This window comes from Rousettus aegyptiacus, unplaced genomic scaffold (assembly GCF_014176215.1).
Source record: "Rousettus aegyptiacus isolate mRouAeg1 unplaced genomic scaffold, mRouAeg1.p scaffold_m13_p_3, whole genome shotgun sequence".
In the NCBI taxonomy this organism is placed as follows: domain Eukaryota; kingdom Metazoa; phylum Chordata; class Mammalia; order Chiroptera; family Pteropodidae; genus Rousettus; species Rousettus aegyptiacus.
In genome coordinates this window covers 117,470,351-117,494,681 of record NW_023416306.1, presented here as the reverse complement: position 1 = coordinate 117,494,681, position 24,331 = coordinate 117,470,351, and the positions used below count along the sequence as shown (strand labels likewise).

Genomic DNA, 24,331 nt, shown 5'->3' with positions numbered 1-24,331 from the left:
AAATTTACATTGCAATGAGATATTTGGGGAAAAAATAACGACGTCCTTTGCTTGGAAAGAGAGGTTAAGTGCAAATGGAAAAAATTGTATAGGTATTGGTCAATTTTACAGATAGCTCACTATATTATCAGGCCAATATATTTCTCGTTATTGGGTAATAAGTCAATCAGAAAAATAGTTAAAGAACAAATCACACTTACATAGGCTTTGAAAGTGGGGCTGGTAACAACAGCAACTGAAGTAATTGTGGCCAATAAAAAAAACAGAAAGTCACCTTAAATCTATTCTAGAATAAGGTTGGGCATGTGCAATAAGTAAATAAATGACAAGTTGATAAAATACAGCTCAGAAAGAAGAATATACAAGAGTTAAAAAGGAAAAACAGTAACAAGTGAAGAATAGGTAAGCTGTTTGTGAAAAAGACACCATTTCCTAATGATAGTAATAGAAAACAAAACATTTTGGTGACTTTTTTTATTACCTCTTCCCTAACAACAAAATAAATTATGCCAATATAAGCAAAAAAAAGGGAGATTTATAGAAACCTATGTTTTCTTTTTTCTTAATATACAATATTTACTATGGAGAAAACATCTTTATGCAATGTGAAAATGCTATTTTAAATATATAAAGATTTTAACATGGTAGTTACTAGTGAGTTTCTTAAAGTACACTATTTTCTCCAAGAGAACTTTTTCATTTTTTTTATCAGTTATGAAATATAGAAGACTAAAAAATTAGTCTAAAAATTTATGTAAAATATAGTTAATTAACTAATATGATCAAACAAAATATATTAACCAAACACATGGTCTCCTGTGCCTATTATACTATTTCAACAGAACAACATATAAAGTTTTTTCCTAAAGTGTCTGATGAACTGACTAGCTTGAATTTAGTCATAAACTTTTAATACTATGATTATAGTGGCACTCGGAGATAATCAGAAAATCAATAACAAGAATGGATGACCACATAACTGACCTTTTAAAAATAGTATTTTGTGCTATCATATATACAGAATTTCGTCTTTGGAGAAAGAGCTAAACCGTATGAGCAACAAGAGATAGCGCGAACTATACAACATTGCCAGTCAAGTTGGGGACATCAGACAAACTTCACATTAAACAGTGAATGGATATGGCAGTATAAATAAAAATGCATAATGCTAACCAATATAACAGACTGCTAAATAATATAACTGTTGGGCAACATATTTGCAAAAAGGAGTTACACAAGGTAGAAATCAGTGTGGGTTAGAGCTAGAGGGGAAGTTTTCGAAAAAGAGGCAGATATATTGTACCATGACAGATAGAAGGAAAGAAGCATTCAAAGAATAAGTAAGAATGAAGATGATAGTAAAGAGATTAATTTGACTGTATTAATATTAGAAAATGGAAAAAGGAAGTTTGGACAAGCAATTGGAGAATAATTATGGAATACTTTTAAAGTTAGAGATTTAAAAAGGTTATTGTTAGAAAGTAGATAAAAGTATCAACTATTCTCTTCATTCATCCATCCAACAAAGATTCATTGATGTATGTGACAGATACCATGCTAGGCACTGTGATACAAAAATAAACTTTCCATCTCTATCTCTGGTAACTATAGTAGTATGGGAGACAAACATGTAAACAAATAACTAGAAAGTGATGCATTGTGCACTGTAACACAAAAATCTAGAAAGTGACAAATGACCATAGAGACCATTGATACCATTGGTTTCTATCTGACAGAGAAAGGCTGAACTTTATTTAGGCGACAACAGGCAGTTGTCATGATTTCTTTCAAAACGGACATCACGAATCTAATTTGTCTTATGTTCCATAGCATCTCCATTGTCTAATCAACTAAGAAGCTAAAGGGCTTAGACTGGGAAAATAGCAGAGGAAACATTAGGTAGAGGTGAATCAAATACCTTTAAAAATGACAAAGGTAATATGTGGCACAAAAGAGTGAAAAGAGTCAAAGTATAATCTATAATCCTATAATCCTAGCTTGGAAACTAAATATAATGGCGTCTATAGCCAAAATGGAATAATTAGGAAGGCATGAGAAAACAAATGTTGCATACTGAGCTTAGTGTTCCAGTAAGATATCCGAATGAAAATATTTTATAGGCAACATGGAAATATGAAACTAGACTCTAGGTGTGAAGTGAGGGCTAGATGTGTAGACTTAAGATTCATAAATATAAAAAAAACAGGTTGAATGATGACAACATAATTTCTCTTAGGAAATAAATATTTCCAGAAAACACCTATACGTTAAAGGAATGATCTTAAGGAATAATAAAATTTAAGAAAGGAGAAAGGAAGTAATAAGGGTAAAGTTATCACATGATGGTATACATCTGTGATGTGTTTCAACAAGAATTAAATATTAGACTTTGGTTACAACTCTCTTCGCTAAAAACCCTCCCTTGGAGCGTACTCTGCCTTTTATCGTCTATCTTTTCATCTCCAGATTCCACAGGGCTGCAGCCTTCCTTATCATGGCACATCTCCTTCTAAAATGTACCTTCATTAAATCTCACTTTTTCTGAATCTCGAAAAAGAAAAACTTCTAGACTTCATCTCTGAAGCATTTTATCTATTTAAAGATTTTAAATCCAGTTCTGTCTCTCTGTAACCACAGTGTTAAAGCTGTGCCCAGCTAGGGGAGTAATACAGTAATTACATTCAGTTTGGACTGCCGGATTTCTTATGTACTTGACTATTTATTATTTTCACCCTGGTGGCTGACTGAAAATTATTAATTTAGAATATATCAGTAACAAAAGCGCTTCATCCCAACAGTTTAAACATGAGAAAACAAAGAAAGAAGTTTCATATTCAAAGTGTTTGGGCAATATCAAGATGGAAAAACAAATTATAAGAGACATTGATATACTTTTAAGTTCACTAAACAGAACTTTATATAGAATGATAGTCTGTAAAACAGCTTGAATACCAGCCTGCAAACTCCAAAGACTAGTAGAAAATGAAACAATAATGACAAATAACTAGAACATTTCTCAATCACAAAAGGGCATTTCAATCAAGAGAACTAAACTGTATATTGTAATTCAGTACTATAAATCAAAGCAAGATAAATTACTTTTTTGCTTCATTAGCTTGAGATTCATTTATGGGTTTCAATTTCTCAATTATTCCATAAAAAAGAGGTTTATATTTTTCATCTCATTCATTAAATATATTATCACATTATAAACGAAATGAATCAATCTGAGTTGGTAGTATCCACTTTGTACCATTCAATTGGCAATGTACACATTCAACTGACTCATTCATTATTCAATTTAACACCTACAGTTTTGACTATTTCAAGTATCCCTGAGGGTCTAAGACATGTGAAAACTTAATCTGTTGAGATAGGAATTAGAGTTGTGAAATCTGGGAGGGTGGGATGTGCAAATTGTGATAAAAATGTTACTCCAGGCTGTCCTCACAAAACAATACGTAGGGAAAACTACTGACTGGCTTTCGAACTGTTTACTTTGGTATCAGTATCAGGAACATATTTGGGGCAAAAAGACCATACTTATTTTGCATCTCAAGGTACAGGATCTCCATGTTGTAGGCCCAGGAAGGAATTTGTTAATTGACTGGACTTAAGGAAGGTGAAGAGAAAGAGGAAATGAAACAAGCACGGTAGCTACAAATTATGGCTAAAAGCATCTAAACAATTTGACTATCCTCTCATTCCCAATGCAAGAGGTTCAGCTGCTCTTTCCCCTTCTTTATATAATCCGCAGGTTGCCTTCTTGCTACTTTTTTTCTTAAGACTGATTCTACAGGGGAAAAGGAAAAAAAGGGAAGAAAAGCAAACAAATCAATTTGCTTCAAGGTTAAATATTGTTCTCCTTTGCCTCTCTCTCCCTTTTATTCTACACCAAACTTACTGGACTAGCCTTAGTACCAGCGTAGGATAAAGGGGCAGGAGGTGGAAAGTAATTTGCTAATTTTGAAGAATACCAGGCATGCATTACATATGTATGACAACTACATTAATCTTATGTACATTAAATACTTGGATACTCCACTTCAACTCCGTGTTCAAAAATTCTTTGACATTCAGAATAAACAAGACTATAATGTAATTGATTAACAAATTCTTGTATCCTAAATTTGACTGCCTTTCTGAATTCACATCATGAAAATGTCTTTTCAAGACTATATTGTAGCATATTAAAGAATGGGGCAAACCATTTCTTCAAATATTCCACAGAAATCTTTCTTTTTTTAATGTAGCACTATGATTTACATTTTTTAAAATTTAACAAATTTTTCTTTTTTTATTATTAAATATTTTCAAATATATAGAGAAGTATGGAGACTATACATCTGTGTTCCCATCATCCAGAGCTTTGTCAACTTTAACATTTTTTATCATATTTGGTTTGGAACTTTTAAATAAACAAAATGTTACAGATACAATTAAAATTCCTTGAGTACCTCTCCCTAGCATTCTCTTCCTACTCTAAAGGTAACATCTACCTTAAATTAGGTGTTAATCATCCCCAAGAAGATTTATATATTCATTAACAAATTGTATTTATTCACAGGCCTTTGAACTTTATAAATAAATATGGCATCTGGGAAAGAAAGGGTTAACTCAGCATGTCTGGGTTGCTCAAACCCTGCAAATTTCAAGGAAAGGCTTGTCTTCTAAACTGGTCCTTAGCTGGATCCTGGCAGACAAATTTTGAGTCTTTCTGCTTGATAAATGTTTTTGTAAGTCTGAGGTCTTGGGCAATGCTATACAAGTTTGATTGGATAAATTTATCCTAACAAAGTGATTTATGGTATTTGTTTTGCTAGATGGACATGGGGAGAGCCTGGAGTCTGAGTAGCTGAGCTCAGTCATGTGTGTAGCACATGACTGACCCCCCAAAAATACTCTGGACACCAATCATCAAGTGAGCTTCCCTGGTTGGCAACACTTCACATGTGTTGTCACACATCTTTGCTGGGAGAATTAAGCACATCTTCATGCAACTCCACTGAGAAGGGACACCTGGAAGCTTGAGTCCGCTTTCTCCTGGGCCTTACTCCATGAGTCCTTTCCATTTGCTGATTTTAATCTGTATACTAAACTGTAACTCTGAGTATAACAGCTCTTCTGGGTCCTATGAGCCCTTCTACTGAATCATCAAGCCTGAGGGTAGTTTTGGGACTCCCAACACAGTACCATCATGTACCTATTCTGCAACTTGCTTTACTCCTTCCACATTATAGTTTTGAGATTTACCCATGTTGATTAATGTAGCTTTGCTCATTCATTTTAACTCCTCATATGATTCCACTGTATGTATGGCATGAACTATGATTTATCCATTCTCATATTGATAGACCTGCATGTCCTTGTATATGTCTCCTTACACATATGTTTGCAGGTACATTTTAGGTGCTAAGTTATAGGGTATGCGCATCTTCTCACTCTAATTGATCTTTTGGTTAATGAAAGTTCTTCATTTTAATAAAGCCCAATTTATTATTTTCTTCATTTATGATTAGCTTTTGGGGGGGGAGGAGGATACTTGGTATGTAGTTTAAAAAATCTTATTAGCTTTAAAATTTAAATCTGCAATATGTTTTGAATTTAATTCAGTGTATTGTGTGAGGTAGGGGAGTAAGGTTAATATTTTTCCATTTGGCTATCCAGCTAACCCAGTACTATTTATTAAAAAGACTATCCTTTCCCCCATTGCACTGTAGTATTAACTTTGTCATACATCAAGTGACCATGCATGTGTCATCAGTTTCTGGATTCTCTATTCTGTCTCATTTGTCCATCTGTCTATTCTTGTGCCACTATCACAGTGTCCTAATTACTTTATCAATAATAGTTTTATAATAAATCTTGATATCTGGAATGGAAGTTGCTAAGTTTTGTTCTTATAGACTGTTGTGGTTATTCTTGGTCCTTTCCATTTCTATACAAATTTTAGAGTCAGATTATCAAACTCCACCAAAAAAAAAAAAATGCTGTTAGGATAAGCACTGCAATTGTAGATCTGACAAGAATTACATTCTTAAAACAACAAGCTTCCTAATCTATGAAAATAAATTTATTATCTAATTTCTGTCAATAATATTTTGTAGTTTATAGAGGTTCTTGGGACTATTTTGTAAGATTTTTTTCAAGGATATGTTGTATTTTATGCTATTAAAAAGCTTCTATTTTAAAATTTCACTTTATATTTGTTGCTGACATATAGAAATACAATTAATTTTTACATTAACACTGTAACTAATAATTTTGCTAAAAATATGTAGGTTGTTTTGAGTTTTTTATATATGAAATTTACATGTCTGCAAATAATATCAGTATATCAGCTTTATTCCTTGTTTCCTTTTTTCGAACTTTATTTAATTGACTAGGACCTACAGTGAAAAGATGACTAGAAGTGATAACAGTGGTTATCCTAGTCCGCTGAATTTCAAGAGGAAAGCTTTTGATAGTTCATGCTTAAGTGTAATGTTTGTTTTAGGATTTTTATAGATACTCTTTACAAATTAAGGAAATAACCTCCTCATCCTACTTTGTTTAGAGTTTGTTGATTATCATGAATACATGCTGAATTTCCTCAAATGCCTGCATTTGTTGAGATGACTATGGTTTTTCTTGTATAATTTGTTGAGGTAGTAAATTACAGACTGCCTTTCGTTTATTAAATAATCTTGCATCTTGAGAATAAATCCAACACAGTCGTCGCATATATCGCTTTTATCTGTTGACTTGATCTGTTAATATTTTATTAAGGACTTTATATTTATGTTAATAAGAGGGGCTGTACTGTAATTTCCCTTTCTCATAATGTCCTTAGTTTTGCTATTCAACTTAATGCTAGCTTCATAAAATGAATTGGGAGTTGTTTCTTCCATTTAAATTCCCTGGAAGAGTTCATGTTAAATCGGTTGTATTTCATCCTTAAATGTTTGGAAGAATTCACCAGTGAAACTATTTGGGCACAAAAATTTCATTAAGGAAAGGTTTCAATATTACCTCGTTTTCCTCTTCTACCCACTGCTGGATGGAAGCAATACACTGTATTTGTTCTTTTAGTGATTCCCTTTAAATTTTAAATATTCATACCTTGTAAATTTTTCCAACAAAATTTCAAAGTACTCAGTATTTCTGTCCTCTTTCTACACAGGACATAGACCTTCTCACTTTACCTCTGAAGACCCTCCCTATCTTTTATTACTATTTGATATTGTTTTTGCTGCTTTAACACAAAAATAGTTTCCTTAAGTCAATACTTAAATTTACCAACAGCTTTGCTCAATTTGAGTTCTCATTTTTTTGTAGCTGTTACTATCCCTCTTCAATTTTCTATTTTATTCTTCTTTCACTGAGGGTCTATGAAAGGTAACCTCAGTCTTGTGTAACTGAATATGTCTTCATTTTGCCTTTGTTGTCCCATTATCTGGTATAACATTCTATGTTGGTAATTATTTTCCACTTATCATGCAATATATTCCATTATCTTTTGGCATTTGATTTGCTGATTAAAAGTCTGCTTAGAATGCAACTGCCATTCCTTGGAAACAATCCATATTTTCTGATATCATTTAAGTTTTTTTCCTTAATTTTTGGATATTCTGTTATTTTCCTACTGTGCCTAAAAGCAATGATTTTCTTCATTTATCCTGACACTTAGTAGGCACATCTGATGAGAACCTCATGTCTTTCTCCAATTGCAGAAATTTCCAGGCTCTTGAAATTCTTCAAAATTCTTTTCAAGTATTGACTATGTACCATTTCTCCATTCTCTACCCAAAACTCCTATTAGACATACATACACCTTCTGTTTCTCTTAACATGTTTTATATGTATGTATGTACACAAGTATGTTTATAAATATGATATAGATTTGTCTCTAAATCTTTCTCTGTCACTCTGTACTACATTTTTGACAAATATCACAGTAAAGGCTTCGAAATCACTTATTTCAGTCAACTACATCATGGTCTACTATATCAGACACTGATTTTTTATTTTGGTGATTATATTTTTCATTTCTAATATGTATAATTGGTTTTTATATCTATCTATTTTAGTTTTTTCCTGCCTATTTCTTAATCTTGTCTTGTTTTGAGTAAATTATTTCTTGATTTATCTTGTTGAGCATCTTTAAGCATATTTAGTTTAAAGCAGATTTATATAAAACTATTTACAAGTTTCAGTCGTTGACATGTAAGCATGTTAGCATTAATAGTTTTCATAGTTTGAGAGTTTTGGTTTGCTGACTAGTTTTCAGTGTGTGGAGTATTTGTTTATGTTTTTTCTCTTTTTCCTTGTGTTCGCCTGTATTATCTACCTGTATTATCTAGTCACTTTAAAGATGCTTTCCACCCAGTTTCCCAGTCTAGGATGTTTTCATGATCATATTTCAGAGTTTCTTTTCCACGATACTACTGGAGATAGCAGAGATTCAGTATAGAACCAATGGTGGTGTGATTTAGCACATAGTCACGAGGCTGCATTTGTAAGTTCCTATCTCCAGAAGCTTTCAGGTTGCTAAATACTGTAGTCCTTGATGGCAGTCAGCAATAAGTTTATTTCCTGCTTCCTCTGCTAAAGGAGATGGGGCCGATGATCAGTTCCTGGCTTTAAGCAATAAGCCTGCATCCCATTTAAAGTGGTTCCAATTTATTCTTATTGCTCTGAAGAGCCAAGTTCCTGGAAACCTGCATTTTCGGACCCAGAGCCTAATAGGCCCAATCATTTAGTTCCTTTCATCATCTTACATTTTTGTGTCATTTCTTGACCACAGAAATGTTTAACATGTTTTTGAAGTTATCAATATCCTTTTAGTTCTGTTTATCATTACATGTGTGATCAGAATGGCTATGTCAAAGGTGAACTCACTAAGCTATCTAGACCAGAGGTTGAAAAATAATTTCAAAAGATCCATACAGAAAATAAAACCATGTACTCACTGATACACTAGCTTGACTCTCCAATGTCATTCAGGAGAATTATTAATCATGGTTGAATAAGTAAATCCTGCTGCTACTCATTCTGAAGCATGCTACACAGAAAAGTCTACATGAGAAGCAGCTTAATCAACAACCACCATCTACTATCTTAAGTAATTCTCCGAGATTTTCAGTATGGGGCTAACATTTGAAATGAACAGTTTTCTTTATTTAAGGGTCTGTTCCTTTAAACTGGCAAACAGGTGGGCCTTCCATGGATTATCAATTTCAAATATGTGGAAGGGTATTGACTATTTCTTTTAAATATGCCTCCAAGATACTTTGAAGTATCCTCTAAAATATATTTTGTCATGATATAGCCTACATTCTACATTTTAAATTAAACCAACTCAAATATATCTTCCTCTATAATAGCAAAACATGCCATTTTTGCATAATGTGGCAACAGTTAAATTTACAAAAATATGTATATCTTTATAGTGCTTTCAATAAAATTTCAACTTGTTCTAATAATATATCATTTTGTACCTATAGTATCCACAGCTTTTAGATTCATTGCTTATAACAGTTCTACTATCATTTGCACTTCTTGATCTCTCCATACAGCTTTGGTTTCTAGTCAAAGTCAAATCAGATGAAGATATGGACTGAGATTAGATCTGTCCTGTATACATAAAGGAAAAAGCAGTCAAGCAGGGCAGAGAAAGAGATTCCTTCACATGTTCAGATTCTTTCTTCCTATTCCCACTTCATATTTTCCATTTACCAACAAGGCCTTATTATGATAACAGTGTTCTGCCTCTGGTATTTTTAGTGTGGTATCTTTCTCTCAAGACTACAATCTCCTCATTTACCATTTTTGAATATCACGTCTCAGTCTGATGCAATTCACTTGCTACGTTTCAGTAAATACTTCCCTCTCAAGCCAAGTATAATCTCAGTATAACTTCTATACAGCCATGGATTCCAAATGGCTAAGCCCCTGCCACGAACCAGCTATAAGGTTTCTCTTCTATATTCTCATGGTATAAGAAAGGTGTCAAAAATTCAAATACCTACAAGTATCAGAGAAGTAAGCGAAATGGATGTATTATAACAGAATGAGGTTATAAGAAATGGGACTTGGAAAATCTCATTCTAAATGAACAGTCATAATCATTTCCAGGGATTATGTCAAACATTCTCATTTAAAAGAATCCAGATTTGGGGAATCTTATGTGAAATCTATTGATTTTAAAATATTGATAACTATTTCAGATTTTTAAAAATGTGTGGACCAAACAAAACTCACATGTTGGCTGGATTTGGATATGGGTCATCAGTTTTTAATCTCTGCATAAGATTATTTTTGCTATTTAATAAAATTTTAGAAACAAAACACACAGAACTAGCCTCATACAAGATTGCATTCTTCAAATCCAACTAAAGCCTATCAATTACTATAGGTCTTAATCTTTCTAGTGAACAAATAGGCTTATCCCTCATGTGCTATTCCAAATGTTCTCTCTTTTACCTACTCAAATACAGATGAAGAAACAAAGTTAACAAAACCATTGAGGAAAAAAAATGCTCCTAATGCCTCTTTGTGAAGAACAAAATCAGAATAAAATGGCAAAAGTCTTAAGAGACAACAGAAATACAGATATAGTATATAAAAACTAAGGTACACTATCAAACAGATACACAAAATTCTAAAACTGATGCAATCTGTTTAACAAATATTTAACTGATGCTTACTATATACATGCGAGGCTAAGTAAATAAAAAGAATAAGACACAGTTCCTGCCTTCATGAATTTACTACTACTTTAATAGAGAAGACAGATATATAAATAGTTACAGAATTCAGGATACAAGACCCAACATTGCCGGTTCTTTAATATTTTGTTTTCTAGATTTAAGAAAAATCTCTCTTTTCTCTTAAGCTATCTATAACTTACAACAATCTGGTAAAGTATACCTTTGTGAATAAATATAAAACAACTACATTTTCTCTCTACTTGATACATTCAGAATTCAGAAACTCTTAGTGAATAATCTTATTTTCATGACAATGTCGTAATTTGTCTAAACTCAGTAAGAATCTGTTCTTGTAACAGGACACATTTGGAAACATTGGTTATATTATCAAGGATCTAGAATGTCATATTTGAGAAGGATGCATAAAATCAGATATGACCAGACAGCTTTACAGAACTAAGGCTGACTATAAGGAGTCAATACTTATAAATCTGGCTTTCCAAAAACCAGCCCATATCTGTCATATAGGGTTCCTAGCCTTACAGGTGAGTAAGGAAGGTCACTTCCTGAAGGCCCAGGAACCTCAGACTATCTTGGGAAACTTGAGGAGAGGAATTCACCTAAGTTTGATGGTGAATCCTTGGCTTGACTTCCTAGCTTCCAATGGCTTTTAAAAGTCCACTCTGGGAGGAAAAAAAAAATGGCATAGATGATAAAGGCTCTATTCATTCCTCTGGCAACCAAATCAAAGTTGTAACAGAAACAAGGAGCAAGCAGCAATGAAAAATTGCCTGAGATCTAGATGAACAAGCCACGCAAATAGAGAGAAATCCAAGAAATCACCCTGCAACGCAGAAGGTAGGACAGGGCGAGGCAGCGATAGGGCAGAAGCCTCTTAAAGGGGCCGCATCCACAAGCGGATTTTCACAGTGACAGACCTGCCTTCTCTGAGCACCAGTGTCCATTCGGCTGTGTGCAGGGGGCACCAGGAACTTACAGGGAGACATTGTCAAAGAGAGGGCCGAGGCGAGACTAGCTCTCTACACAAGTGCCGGAGGTATCCATTGTTCCCTATTGAATCCTCCCCCAAACAAGTGTGCCGGGCACAGTGCTGCCATAGCCATGACATCATCACACTAGATCACAGAGGTCGCTCCACCCAGAGGATTCCATGAAACCCCACCTTCCCCAACTCACTGCCCCACCCAAGCATATCCTCAGCGAGTCTGGTGCTCCTTGCTGAGCAGTGCCTAGACTCACACTGGTGGCAGTTGGCCTCGATTTCTGGCATGGCCTCTTGAAGCAACTATAAGCACAGCATCTATAGATTGCTTGCTGAGTTTTAACAAGTGGCCCAGGAGGGGCAGAAGCTTGGGTTAAATTTGACGTGCAGCTGAAACCCTTCTCAAGAACTGTGTCACTGGACACATACTTCACAAATCCACACTATAAGACCGGGAGACTTAGAAGCTTTGCTTAGTACATAGGAACAAACACAGAAAGGCAACCAAAATGGGAAGACAAAGAAGCAGAAACCATATGAGTTGCTTAAGAAACTTTTGGGAAGTGTAGATAAATTCAGTGAGAACTCGACAAAGAGATAAAAAACAAAAATGAAAATGGAAATTATAAAAGGGAATCAGTCTGAAATGAAAAATATATTATCTGAGATGAGAAGTATATTAAACAAAATGAATGAAGAAAAGGATCAAATGCCTTATCTAAAGGACAGGAAAGCCAAGGATATGCAATCAGAATGGTAAGAAAAAGGAAGTCAAGACTATAGAAGCATATGGGACACTATTAAGAGTCCAAATATCCATCTGATCAGCATAACTGAAGAAAATCAAGATGTTGAACAGCTGTTTGAAGAAATAATGATGAAAAACTTCCCTAACCTGGTAAAGGAAATGGACATAAAACCACAGGAAGCTCAGAGAATTCCAAAAATCAGGGATCCAAAGAGGCCCACAACAAGACACATAATTTAAATGCCAAAGGTTAAATACAAAGAGAGAATCTTAAAAGCAATGGGAAAAGCAGTTAGTTACCTACAAGGGAGCACCCATAAGACTGGCAGCTTATTTCTCAAAAGAAACTATGCAGGACAGAAGGGCTTGGCAAAAAATATTCAATAGGACGAAGACCCAGGATCTACAGCCAAGAACAATTTATTCAGCAAAGCTATTAGAGTTGAATGACAGATAAAGAGCTTCCCAGACAAAAATAAGCTAAAGGAATTTATCACCACCAAGTCAGTATTACAGGAAATGTTGGAAGGACTTCTTTAAAAAAAAAAAAAATGTATCAAAAACAGGAATAAAGAATGGAAACAACTACATTCCTATCAATAAGTACCTTAAATGGAAAAGAATTAAGTTCTCCAACCAAAAGATAGAGTGGCTAAAGGATGAGAAAACAAGTCCCCTACATATGAAAAGGAAGGGGATGGAAAAAGATATTACTTTGATGGACCTAAAAGGTATTTAAGTCAGACAGAGAAAGATAAACACTATATGATTTCAATTATACGCAGAATCTAAGGAATAAACAGAACATAATATTCAAAAACAAACTCACAAATACAGTGGACAATTTGGTGGCAGACAGAGGGAAGGGGAGTTTGGGGGGCTGGGAGAATGAGGTGAAGGGTTAAAGAAGTATAAATTAGTAGCTGCTGGATCGTCTCGGGGATGGGGACTATGGTGTAGGGAATGCAGCTAGCATTAATACGTAGGCTAGGTGGAGGGTCAGGGGATGGAGGGAGCAATTGGGGTATCGTTTTATAAACTATATAGATGTTTAACCAATGTACTATATACTTGAAACTAATTAAAATCAATATATTTTTTAAAAAGTCCATTCTGAGATGTCTTATGAAAAGTTCCAGAAAGCAAACTCAAAAGACCTATGCAGTCAATCACTATTATTGCTGTGTATGTAGAGATGTAGATACATATATCTATAGAGAGATAGATAGATAGATATAGATATATAAATATTCAGGACAAGTTTAATGAGTCTAGTCCTATTCATTGTCTTTAAGATTTTGTTACCTACTTGTGAATTGGACTGATCTCGGATCCTTCTTGGTTCTCCCAATACCTGGCTACAACTAGCCAAATTTAAGTTTCCAATTTTTTTCTTACTCCTCTGTCTTTGAATCATTAAAAATGAAAACTTCCCTTTACTCGAAACCGTGTAAGATGAAGTTGGACAATTGGATATAAACTTGAAAAATCACCCCAATAGCTCACAAATGGACAACCATAGTGCCTATTGTATAACCTACTTAGAAAGTTCACCAGATCACTTGACGATACCACCAGAGACATTCAAAATTAGGAAAATGTATCACATTGCCAGTGCTTGCCCTCATTCCATCTTAAAGCTGCTTCCAGTCCATCTAGAAAATCTCAACTGCATGACTTTTGGACTAAAAATATGAGTTTAGAGTTTTAAGGTAGGTTCAAATTATTATAGAACAGTAGTTTTCAAACCCATATGTGGCATTGTGATTTATAATAAGAACTATATATTTGGTCTTCCTCCCTTTTTTTGCAGACAGCTCCTAAAACCCTTGGAACTTCCTAAGTGAGGAGACTCTTAAAGGTGTCTTTTGTTATGTTAATAACAAAGATATATGATCAATACTCCAAGTTATGAGGCTAAGCCATCAAAACTGATACACAGTTTATATACTAAGAACTAATTACAGTAAAATTCCTCATGAAAATGGGCAGGTCACCAGAACATAAATGCTTATTAAAACATACTTAAAGAATCATATTCTAAATGCCTTAAAAAGACTTAAAAAGCGAATATAGTCAGGCCATAGGGAAATAAATTTAAACATTTCACAGTGACACTGTGAAACTGTTTTAGAGAACAATTTGACAATATGTAACAGAAGTTATAAAGCTATTCAAGTACTTTGATCTAGCAATTTCAGTTGGGGACTATACTTTTAAAGGAACATCTAAAGTAGGAGAAACTGGAAGTAATTTGAAAAAGGATCTTCATAGTTATTATGACTATCATGAGAGAATATGAAATAATCTAAATAATCAGTAAAAGAGTAAAGCTAAATGAACTATTATTATTGCCTAAGCACAATGAGATATAAGCATATGTATGTATACATATGTACATATACACATTTAAAATGACAACTATATATGTTAGGTTAAAATGTATTTAAGAAACAATGTCAAAGTAAATCACCAAATAGTGCTCACAATGATTACAATTCTACACATACAATGAAAAGAACATTGGAGTGTTTAATGCTCAACAGGCTTTTTAAAAAATAAGTTGTAGAGAGTAATAATTTCCTGGCAATTATTTCCCAATCATATTCTTTGCCTAATGATTGGTAAACAAAAATAATAAAAACATACATGTAAGGAAAGAATAAAAAATTTTGTGGGATAAACTATAAGTTTAAAAGAAAATCTTAAGTGATGAAATTAAGATATTTTATTTAGTTATACCCTTACTCTACACCTCTTTTTGTTGAGATAAAAGTTTTCAGGTCAATACTCAACAGGATTTTAAGGAAATATTTTTTTCACTCTACAGTGTTAGCCACATTCTTGTAAATAAAAACATTTTTCATATAATAATTTAGTCAAGACACATGGATATACTTTTAAATATGAAGGAAGGAAAAGTCAATTAAATGTACACAAACTATATGTTCATAAAGATGCAGAAATATGAATAACTGTCATAAGACCAATAAAAATATCTTGAATAGATTTAAAATGTAACACTGTGCAGTTTTCATCATACAAGCAACCTGTGTACAAATAGCTGCCTAAACAGTGCTCTGAACAGTTGTTGCCATGGAAGCCATCATGAAAAGCAAACGAAGTCAAACGAGATTTTAGAGATTCTGTCTGTTCAAAATTTGAAGAGAAAAAGCCTTAAAAAGCAGAACTAGTAAAAAGTATAGTTTAAGGGATCTGTCTCATACAATTTGAGACACTGTCCTGCTCCAAATTCTCTCTACTACCAGAATTTTTCTTATACTTCCTAAGGATCTACCAGAGTTATACAGATTAACAGATACTGTCCGTTTATCAAAATCAATACCTCTGAAACAGTTCAAGCAGTCAGTTTATTACACAATACTATGAATATGTTCAATTTCTTTCACTTCTCTTTTAAGACCTAAATGAAACAAACTGCAATTGGAGGGGATGAAAAAGGAAGCAGCACTGAGCCTTCCACTATGGCGGTCTCCCCAGGTCTATATTTCTCCCAGAATCCATTTTTCAAAACTATCAAAATCTAATCAAAATCTTCATTCACTAGCCTAACAAAATATAACTGTTCTCATTTCTTCAAAAGATTTTACACTGTATTAATCCTATCATAACTAATAGCATTTTTAAAAAATCAACTCACCTGAAATTTATTACTTAACATTGGCAAACATGAGAAGCTTTCTAAAGTCTTTTTTGAAATCTCTATCCATTTAAAACTTGCTCTTCTTTTAAATTTCACCACCACCATACTTTCTCTTTTTATGCATATTTTCTCTTTTTATGAATATATAGCTTTACTATACATTCATTAGACATGATAATAATAAAGACCTTAATTGAGCCTTGTAAACGAACATTAAAGAAATCTTTCCAGCATAATATTCATCAATTTATTCTTACTTTGCTTCAACTTATGGAAATCACCGACTCTCTCCTTGGTAGCCTGCTTTAGTATATCTGCTTGAATTCTGGGTTCACTCTCCAAGTTTGGGCCTGGAATTAAATGCTGAAGAAGATTGGAAGGGTTCTGTTTTGACGTTCCTGGGTTTCCATTGTGATTTACATGAGAATCTACAACAAAAAAACATCAAGTTAAGGTCATATTTTGCAGAAGAATTTCACAAGACCTGCTTTAGAAAAGCTAAGACACACTGTTGTCTGTTACTAGGTAGTCTGAGAGCTTTTTTTAAAGTTTTATTCTCATTTCTTTAGCCAAATCTTATAACCAATGTGATTCAAGCTGTGTAAAGTTTACTCATCAGTCCCCAAGAGCATCTCCAGTACTGATTATAAATCTATTCACCAAAGGGATATGTTGTAGAAACTGAAAAATTAAAATGGCAATGATACAGCTTGGATGACTCTTTTCCTTCCTTCCTTCCATCAGAAATCTCCAAACTCCAGTAAGGCTTTTAGAAATTCCAAGCTCTAAGTCATTTTCATCAACACAGTGACTCACAACTGTTAACTCTTAATTTTTTCTTATTAGTATCCCTTGGATATAACCTTTCTTTCCCCCACCCCATTTTTTCTTCATCAAAGCCTTGACTTCAATCCTTGTTATCATTAATTTTAATCGTATTGATTCTCATTTTAGGGGAACATTTCTGTAAAATAGAATAGATATTCAGTGAAAAAACATACATTCATAAGTACAGAGTAGGGAGTTCAAGATAGGTAGATCTAGTAATTTATAGAAGGCCTCTGTGAGATAAATTTGAACACATTTTGAAGAAGGTAAATACATACAAACTGGCAGAGATGAAAGGCAATGTAGTCCAGAGTGGCTGAACAAATAATTCTTCTACTTTTATTTGTTTTTTATTTTATGTATGTATGTATGTATGCATGCATGCATTTATTTAATGCCTACAGCATCTGCTCTTCCTAGGTGGTCTCCTATGCAAGTACTAACCAGGCCCGACCCTGCTTAGCTTCCGAGATCAGACGGGATCAGGCGTGTTCAGAGTAGCACGGCTGTAGACAAATAATTCTTCTACTTTTAATAAGCCATTAGATAACAGCTTTTTTGAATGATTACTTCTCCTTGAGCTTTTATTAGGTCTTTTGAAAATACATAATGCTAACTATAAGTCTGCTACTTCACTATGCTGCTAAACGACGTTTTATTCACTGTATAACAATATATGATCAGAAAACTGGTGTTCAAGGAAAAATTTAAAAATAAGACTTCATACCTGGAACCATATTTGAGGACAGAGGTTGTCCAGTTGGACGATGGGAGGTTGCTTGATGACTTCCATATTGAGAAACAGAAATAGGGGGTTTCTTTAAAACTAAAAGAAAATATAGATCCATATTATTCCCAGTGATATTGATTTTTAAAAATGAACCACAATAAATCTATTGACATTGCACTAATCCTATGATGGTTATTCTAATTTTATAATCCTTATAATATACATAAAATTAATTTGTGGTTACTAATTGATACATTGTATCATCCATCACAAATTTTGGTGAAGAATAACTGTGACCAGAATATAAGACAGTAGGAACTGTCTTGTTCATCACTATGCCGCCAACACTTAGAATAGTGCCTGGCACATAACAAGAGCTCAACTAAGGCTTGATGAATGGAGAAATAAATAAATCTCTTCAGATACAGTGAAACCTTTTATATAGACAGTGTAAATAAAAAATAGTCATTTATAGATTAGGTGAGGCAATAAAAATATGCTACTCCAAGTTGTCCAGATTTTAAATAAAAAACTAAACGTAAGTGATACAAGTTGAGATTTTATTTTTGAAGAGGAAAATTTAAGTTGCACCGAGGACTTTACTAAAAAAGACATATATATTTATAATTGGGACTTCTCCCTTAAGAAACGAAGGCAACAAGAGATAAACATTTCACTCACTACCACTGATTCCACTGCATCCTTAGGCAGCTTAACATGATAGAAAGGCAGAAAGAAAAAACTAGGGAGACTGGAAATAAAGAGAAAAAAATTGAAAAGCCAATCTATAAGATATGGTTAGTAGCACATTTTATTCTTTTAAAACTTTGGTGTGGCAGAGACAATGCTATATGATCCTATTTCATTATATTTTTCTTGGACATAGAGGAAGATCAGCCTTCCTATGGTTAAGAAACATAAGACTGGGTTCTGACCATGAGAATGACCATGAATGTGACATTTCCAAGTATGGTGATAAAATCCTCCATGCAAATCACCTAAAATCTGTCTTCCCTTTCTGCCACAACTTAGCATGCTACATATGAAGATGGTGGCATCAAATGGAAGGGGACACTGCTTGGAGAACTGCAAAGAGAGTCATCCAACCTGCATCAGAGTATAATATGGACAATAAATTGACACAGTGTTTTAAACCACTGCAATTTGAAGGCTGTTAATACACCAGAGCCTAGTCAATCCTAACTAGTATACTCGGGTTATTGATAATCTTTAAAGTTAATTTCAATCACTCGATTTTGTTTATTATTACATAGGTCTCTAAACTTAAGAACTCAAGAAGTTTAAAATTCATGCAAAGAAAATAACCTACTCAAATTTACAGAATACTGAGGTTTGCCTTATCTCACTGTGTTCCCATTACCTTGTTCCTATTGCCAGCTGCAATGCCCACCACCCACTTCTTCATGTAAGACAGCTAAATAACAACACTCAGCTAACATCTTTAAAGAACAGTACCTCAACAGGTTTAACAATGCAATTTTATTTGCTAACAGACTCTGACGACACTAAACATCTGGTAGATGTATTTGTCGGTAACAATCTACAAATTTGTTCATCACTGTTGGACCATTGCTGGCATCAGCACCTTACAAACTAGAAGACAGCACTACAACTACTAAACAAGAAGTGATCATACATGTCCTTAGCTTATATGATAACGCTTCCTGCTTAAGAACAAGGTGACTCTTTGGAAGCAAAATTATGATTTAGATAGTAGGCAAAAGCTGGATTAAAAGGGCCTTTATAAAACAACCAGAGGAGTTTAGTTCTAATGTAGTAGACACAAAGTAGTGATATGGAGCCCTTATAAGTTTGACATGAATACTACACATTTCTACAAAAAGTTTAGAAAAACAGAAAAGCAGAAATGTAAAATTAGCTATAATTTCATCACTTAAAGATACCACAGTTACCATTTTGAGACTCTCTTTGATGTTTTGGGGTTTTTTTTCTGTACATTTTACTATATACTTTAAACAAAATTAGTATCCCATCATACTATCTTATAATCTGAGTTTTTACTGTTTTCCTTTGCATTTAAAAAAAATTTTATTACATTTATTGGGGTAACACTGGTTACTAACATTATATAAATTTCAGACGTACAACTTTATGATACATCTGTACACTCTGTTGTGTACTTACCACGCTTAGTATCCTGTCACTGTACATTTAACTCCCTTTAGCCTCTTCATCCTCTCCCAATCCCCTTCCCCTCTGGCAACCGGCATTCTCTTATCTGTATCTATGAGTTTGGTTTTTTTTGCTTGTTTGTATGTTTATTTTGTTTGTTAATTGTTGCTTTTTTATATCCCACGTGAGTGAACTCATACAGTTGTCCTTTTCTATTTGACTTATTTCACTTAGTACAATACTCTCAAGATCCATCCATGTTGCAACAAAGGGCAGTATTTCATTTTTTATCGCTGAGTAGTATTCCATTGTATATATGTACCACATCCTTCAGTCAGCCTTTGAAAGGACACTTAAGTTGTTTCCATGTTGGCTATTTTGAATAATGCTGCAGTGAATATATGGGTACATCTAACTTTATGAATAAGTGTTTTCAAATTTTGGGGGTAGATAGCTGGAAGAGAGATTGCTGGGTCATAGCGTAACTCTACTTTTAATTTTCTGAGGAACCCCCACACTGTTTTTCAGAATGGCTGGACCAAATTACATCCCCACCAGCACTATGTGAGGGTTCTCTTTTCTCCTTATCCTCTCCAACATTTATTTTTTGTCTTACTGATAATAGTCATTCTAACAGGTGTGAGGTGGTATCTCACATTGTGGTTTTGGTGTACATTTCCTTTATAGCTAGTAATTTTTTTTTTTAAACATCTACAGTACCTGGTCTTCCTAGGTGATATCCCATCCAAGTACTAACCAGGCCTGACCCTGCTTAGCTTTCGAGATCAGACAAAATAGGGCATGTTCAGGGTGGCATGGCTGTAGACAATATAGCTAGTAAATTTGAACATCTTTTCATATATCTGCTGTCCATTGTATGTCTTCCTAGGAAAAATGTCTATTCAGGTCCTCTGCCAAATTTTTTTGGATTGTCTGTTTTTCTTGTTGTTGAGTTATATGAGTTCTTTATATATTTTGGATATTAACTTCTTATTGGAGGTATTGTTTGCAAATATACTCTCCCATCCACTTAGTTGCATTTTTGGTTTTCTGAAGGGTTCTTTTGCTGTGCAGAAGCTTTTAAATTTGATGTAGTCCCATTCATTTATTCTTCCTTTTACTTCCCTTGCCTTTGGGTCAAGTTCACAAAAACTCTCTCACACTAAGGTCCATAAGTTCAATGCATATGTTTCCTTCTAGGTATTTTATTGTTTCAGGTCTTACATTCAAGTCTTTAATCCGCTTTGAGTTAATTTTTGTGTATGGTGTTAGAGAACAGTCTACTTTTATTTCTTTTTACATTTGTTTTTTCAGTTTTCCCAACATTTATTGAAAAGATTTTATTTTCTTTACTTTATGTTCTTCACTCTTGTCAAAAATTAGTTGCCCATCTTTTTGTGGGTTTATTTCTGAGCTCTCAATTTTGTTCCATTGGTCTGGGTGTCTATTTTTCTGCCCATGACATACTGTTTTGATTACTGTTGTTTTGTAGTACAGTTTCAAGTCAGGAAGAGTGATACCTCTGGCTATGTTCTTTTTTTTCTCAAGACTGTTTTGCCTATTCAGGGCCTTTTATAGTTCCTTACCAATTTGAGAACTTTTTGTTCTATTTCTGTAAAAAATTCCACTGGGATTTTGATGGAGCTTGCATTACATCTGTATATCGCTTTAGGTAACATGGCCATTTTAACAGTGTTAATTCTTTCAAAGCATGAACACAGACTATCATTCCATTTCTTTGTATTAACTTCTATTTCTTTTAACAATGTCTTGTAGTTGTCAACATATAGGTTTTTCACTTCGTTTACTCCTATTTTATCCTTTTTGCAGCAATTGTAAATGGGACTGTCTTCTTAACTTCTCTTTCTGATATTTAGTTGTTAAAATATAGAAATACAATGGATTTTTGCATATTGATTTTATATCCTCCAAATTTACTGTATTTGTTTATTGTTTCTAATAGTCTTTTGGTAGAGCCTTTTGCATTTTCTAGAATCGTGTCACTTGCAAACAGTGACAGTATTACTTCATTATTCCCAATCTGGATGCCTTTTATTTCTTGACTTCCAGTACTACGTTGAATAGTAGTGGTGACAGTGGCATCCTTGACTTGTTCCTGACCTTAGAGGAAAAGCTTTCAGTTTTTCACCATTGAATATATATTAGCTGAGGGTTTGTTATATATAGTCTTTATTATGTTGAAGTACTTTTCTTCTATACCCTTTTTATTGAGTGTCTTAACCATAAATCAATATTGTATCTTCTAGAATGCCTTTTCTGCTTCTATTGATATATTATTTTTACCTATTCTTTTGTTAATGTGGTATATCACATTGATTGCACATGTTGAACCACTCTTCCATCCCTGGAATGAACCTGATTTGATCATGATATATGATCCTTTTAATGTATCGATTTACTATTTTGATTAGGATTTTTGCATCTGCTCATTGGAAATATTGGCCTGTAATTTTCCTTTTTTTGTGTTGACCCTGTCTTGTTTTGTTATCAGAGTAATGCTTGCCTCATAAAATGAGTTAGTAAGTATTCCACCCTCTTCAATTTTTTGGAAGAGTTTGAGAAAGATAGCTATTAAATTTTCCTAGAATGTTTGATAGAATTCACTAGTGAAGTTACTTGGTTCTGAGCTTTTGTTTTTGGGGAGGTTTCTGACTATTGTTTCCATTTCTTACTAGTGATTGGTCTATTTAGATTTCTCAATTCTTCATGGTTCAGTCTAGGAAGGTTATATATTTCTAAGAATTTGTCCACTTCTTTTAGATTATTGAATCTGGTGGCATACAGCTTTTCACAGTATTCTTGTATAATCCTTTGTATTTCTGTGGTGTCTGTTTTAACTTTTTTTTAATTCTGACTTTATGCATTTAAGTCTTTTCTCTGTAGTGAGTCTAGCCAGAGGTTTGTCAATTTTATTTATCTTTTTCAAAGAATCAGCTGTGTTTTATTAATTTTTTTCTATTGTCTTTTTGTTCTCTATTTTATTTACTTGTGCTCTAATTTTTATTATTTCCCTCCTTCTACTGAGTTTGGACTTTGTTTTCTTTTTTCTAGTTCTTTAAGGTATACTGTTGCATTGTTTGAGATTTTTCTTGTTTCTTGAGGTAGGCCTGTAATGCTACAAACTTCCCTCTTACTACCACTTTTGCTGCATCCCAAAGATTTTGGTGTATTGTAGTTTTTTTTTGCATTTCTCTCTATATATCTTTTGACCTTTTTTCTTATCCAATGGTTGTTCATAAGCATGTTGTTTCATCTCCACATATTGTGGTTTTTTTCAGCTTTCTTATTCTAGTTAATTTCAAGTTTCACATTGTTGTATCGGAAAATATATTTGGTATGATTTAAATTTTCTTACATTTATTGAGACTAGTTTGTGCCCCAATATATGGTCTATCCTTGAAAATGTTCCATGCGTACTTGAGAATAATGTATATTCTACCCTTTGGGATGGAAAGTTGTATAAACATCATTATGTCCATTTGGTCTAATATGTTATTTAAGGCTGATACTTCCTAACTGACTTTCTCTTTGGATGACCTACTCATTGCTCTCAATGGGGTATTCAGGTCCCCTCTATAATTGTATTTTTGTCAGCTTCTCCTTCCAGGTCTGTTAGTAACTGCTTTATATATTTTAGTGCTCCCAGGTTGGCTGTATATATATTGATAAGTATTATGTCTTCTTGATGAGTTGTCCCCTTTTTCATTATAAAATGTCCACCTTTGTCTCGTTACCTTTTTTATCTAGAAATTTATTCCGTATAATATAAGTAGAACTAAAACCACTTTTCTCTGGATGACATTTACTCGAAGCATCTACTTCTCAGCCTTTCACTTAGAGCCTATGTTTGTCTTTGTAGCTGACATGGGTCTCCTGAAGGCAACATATAATTGAGTCTTCTTTTTAATCCATTCCACTATTCTTTGCTTTTTGATTGGTGAGTTCAGTCCATTTAGAGTTAATTATTGATATATGAGGACTTACTATAGCCATTTTATGTTTTGTTTTCTGGTTGCTATGTATCTACACTTTTTCTTTTCCCTTAAGTTTCTGTCTGCTCTTTTAGTTTGGTGGTTTTCTGATTTTGTTACCTGCTTCCTCTTTTTTTATTTTTTTTATGTTATGTGTCTCATCTCTAAATTTTTGTTTAGTGGTTACCATTAGGTTTATGTAAAAAGATGTCTCATATATACAATAGTTCTTTTTCTTATGATTGAATTTTACTTTCATTTGCCTGTGTAAGTTCAATCCTTTTCCTCCTCCCCTTTTATGTTTTTGTGGTCATGAATTTTCCCTTTTTATCCTGTGCGTTAGTTTCTAATTTGCAGAAGTTACAGTCTTTTAAAACTGTTTTCCCCCTTGAACCTTTATGCTATAATTAAGTGTTCAATATCTTATTCTGAAATAAAGACGCAAGTTCCTGTTTCTCTGAATCCTGTCATCTTACTAAAAGTTTTGTATACTTTGTCTTTTTGATTAAGGAAGAAGAGTT

General features: G+C 33.6%; 1 protein-coding gene and 2 pseudogenes across 2 annotated transcripts in view; all 3 read right to left on the bottom strand.

Annotated features, from left to right (window-relative positions):
* Positions 1-24,331, bottom strand: part of GOLM2 (golgi membrane protein 2) — an 86,899-nt gene that overhangs the window by 9,255 nt on the left and 53,313 nt on the right. For both annotated transcript variants that reach the window (XM_016145020.2, XM_036239114.1), the window contains exons 7-8: positions 17,662-17,760; positions 16,364-16,534 (exon numbers count right to left, since the gene is read on the bottom strand). In XM_016145020.2, the coding sequence (XP_016000506.1) occupies positions 16,364-16,534; positions 17,662-17,760 (270 nt within the window). The remainder of the gene's footprint in view (positions 1-16,363; positions 16,535-17,661; positions 17,761-24,331) is intronic.
* On the bottom strand, positions 17,330-17,448 carry LOC118601360 (annotated as a pseudogene).
* LOC118600766 lies at positions 20,527-20,645 on the bottom strand (annotated as a pseudogene).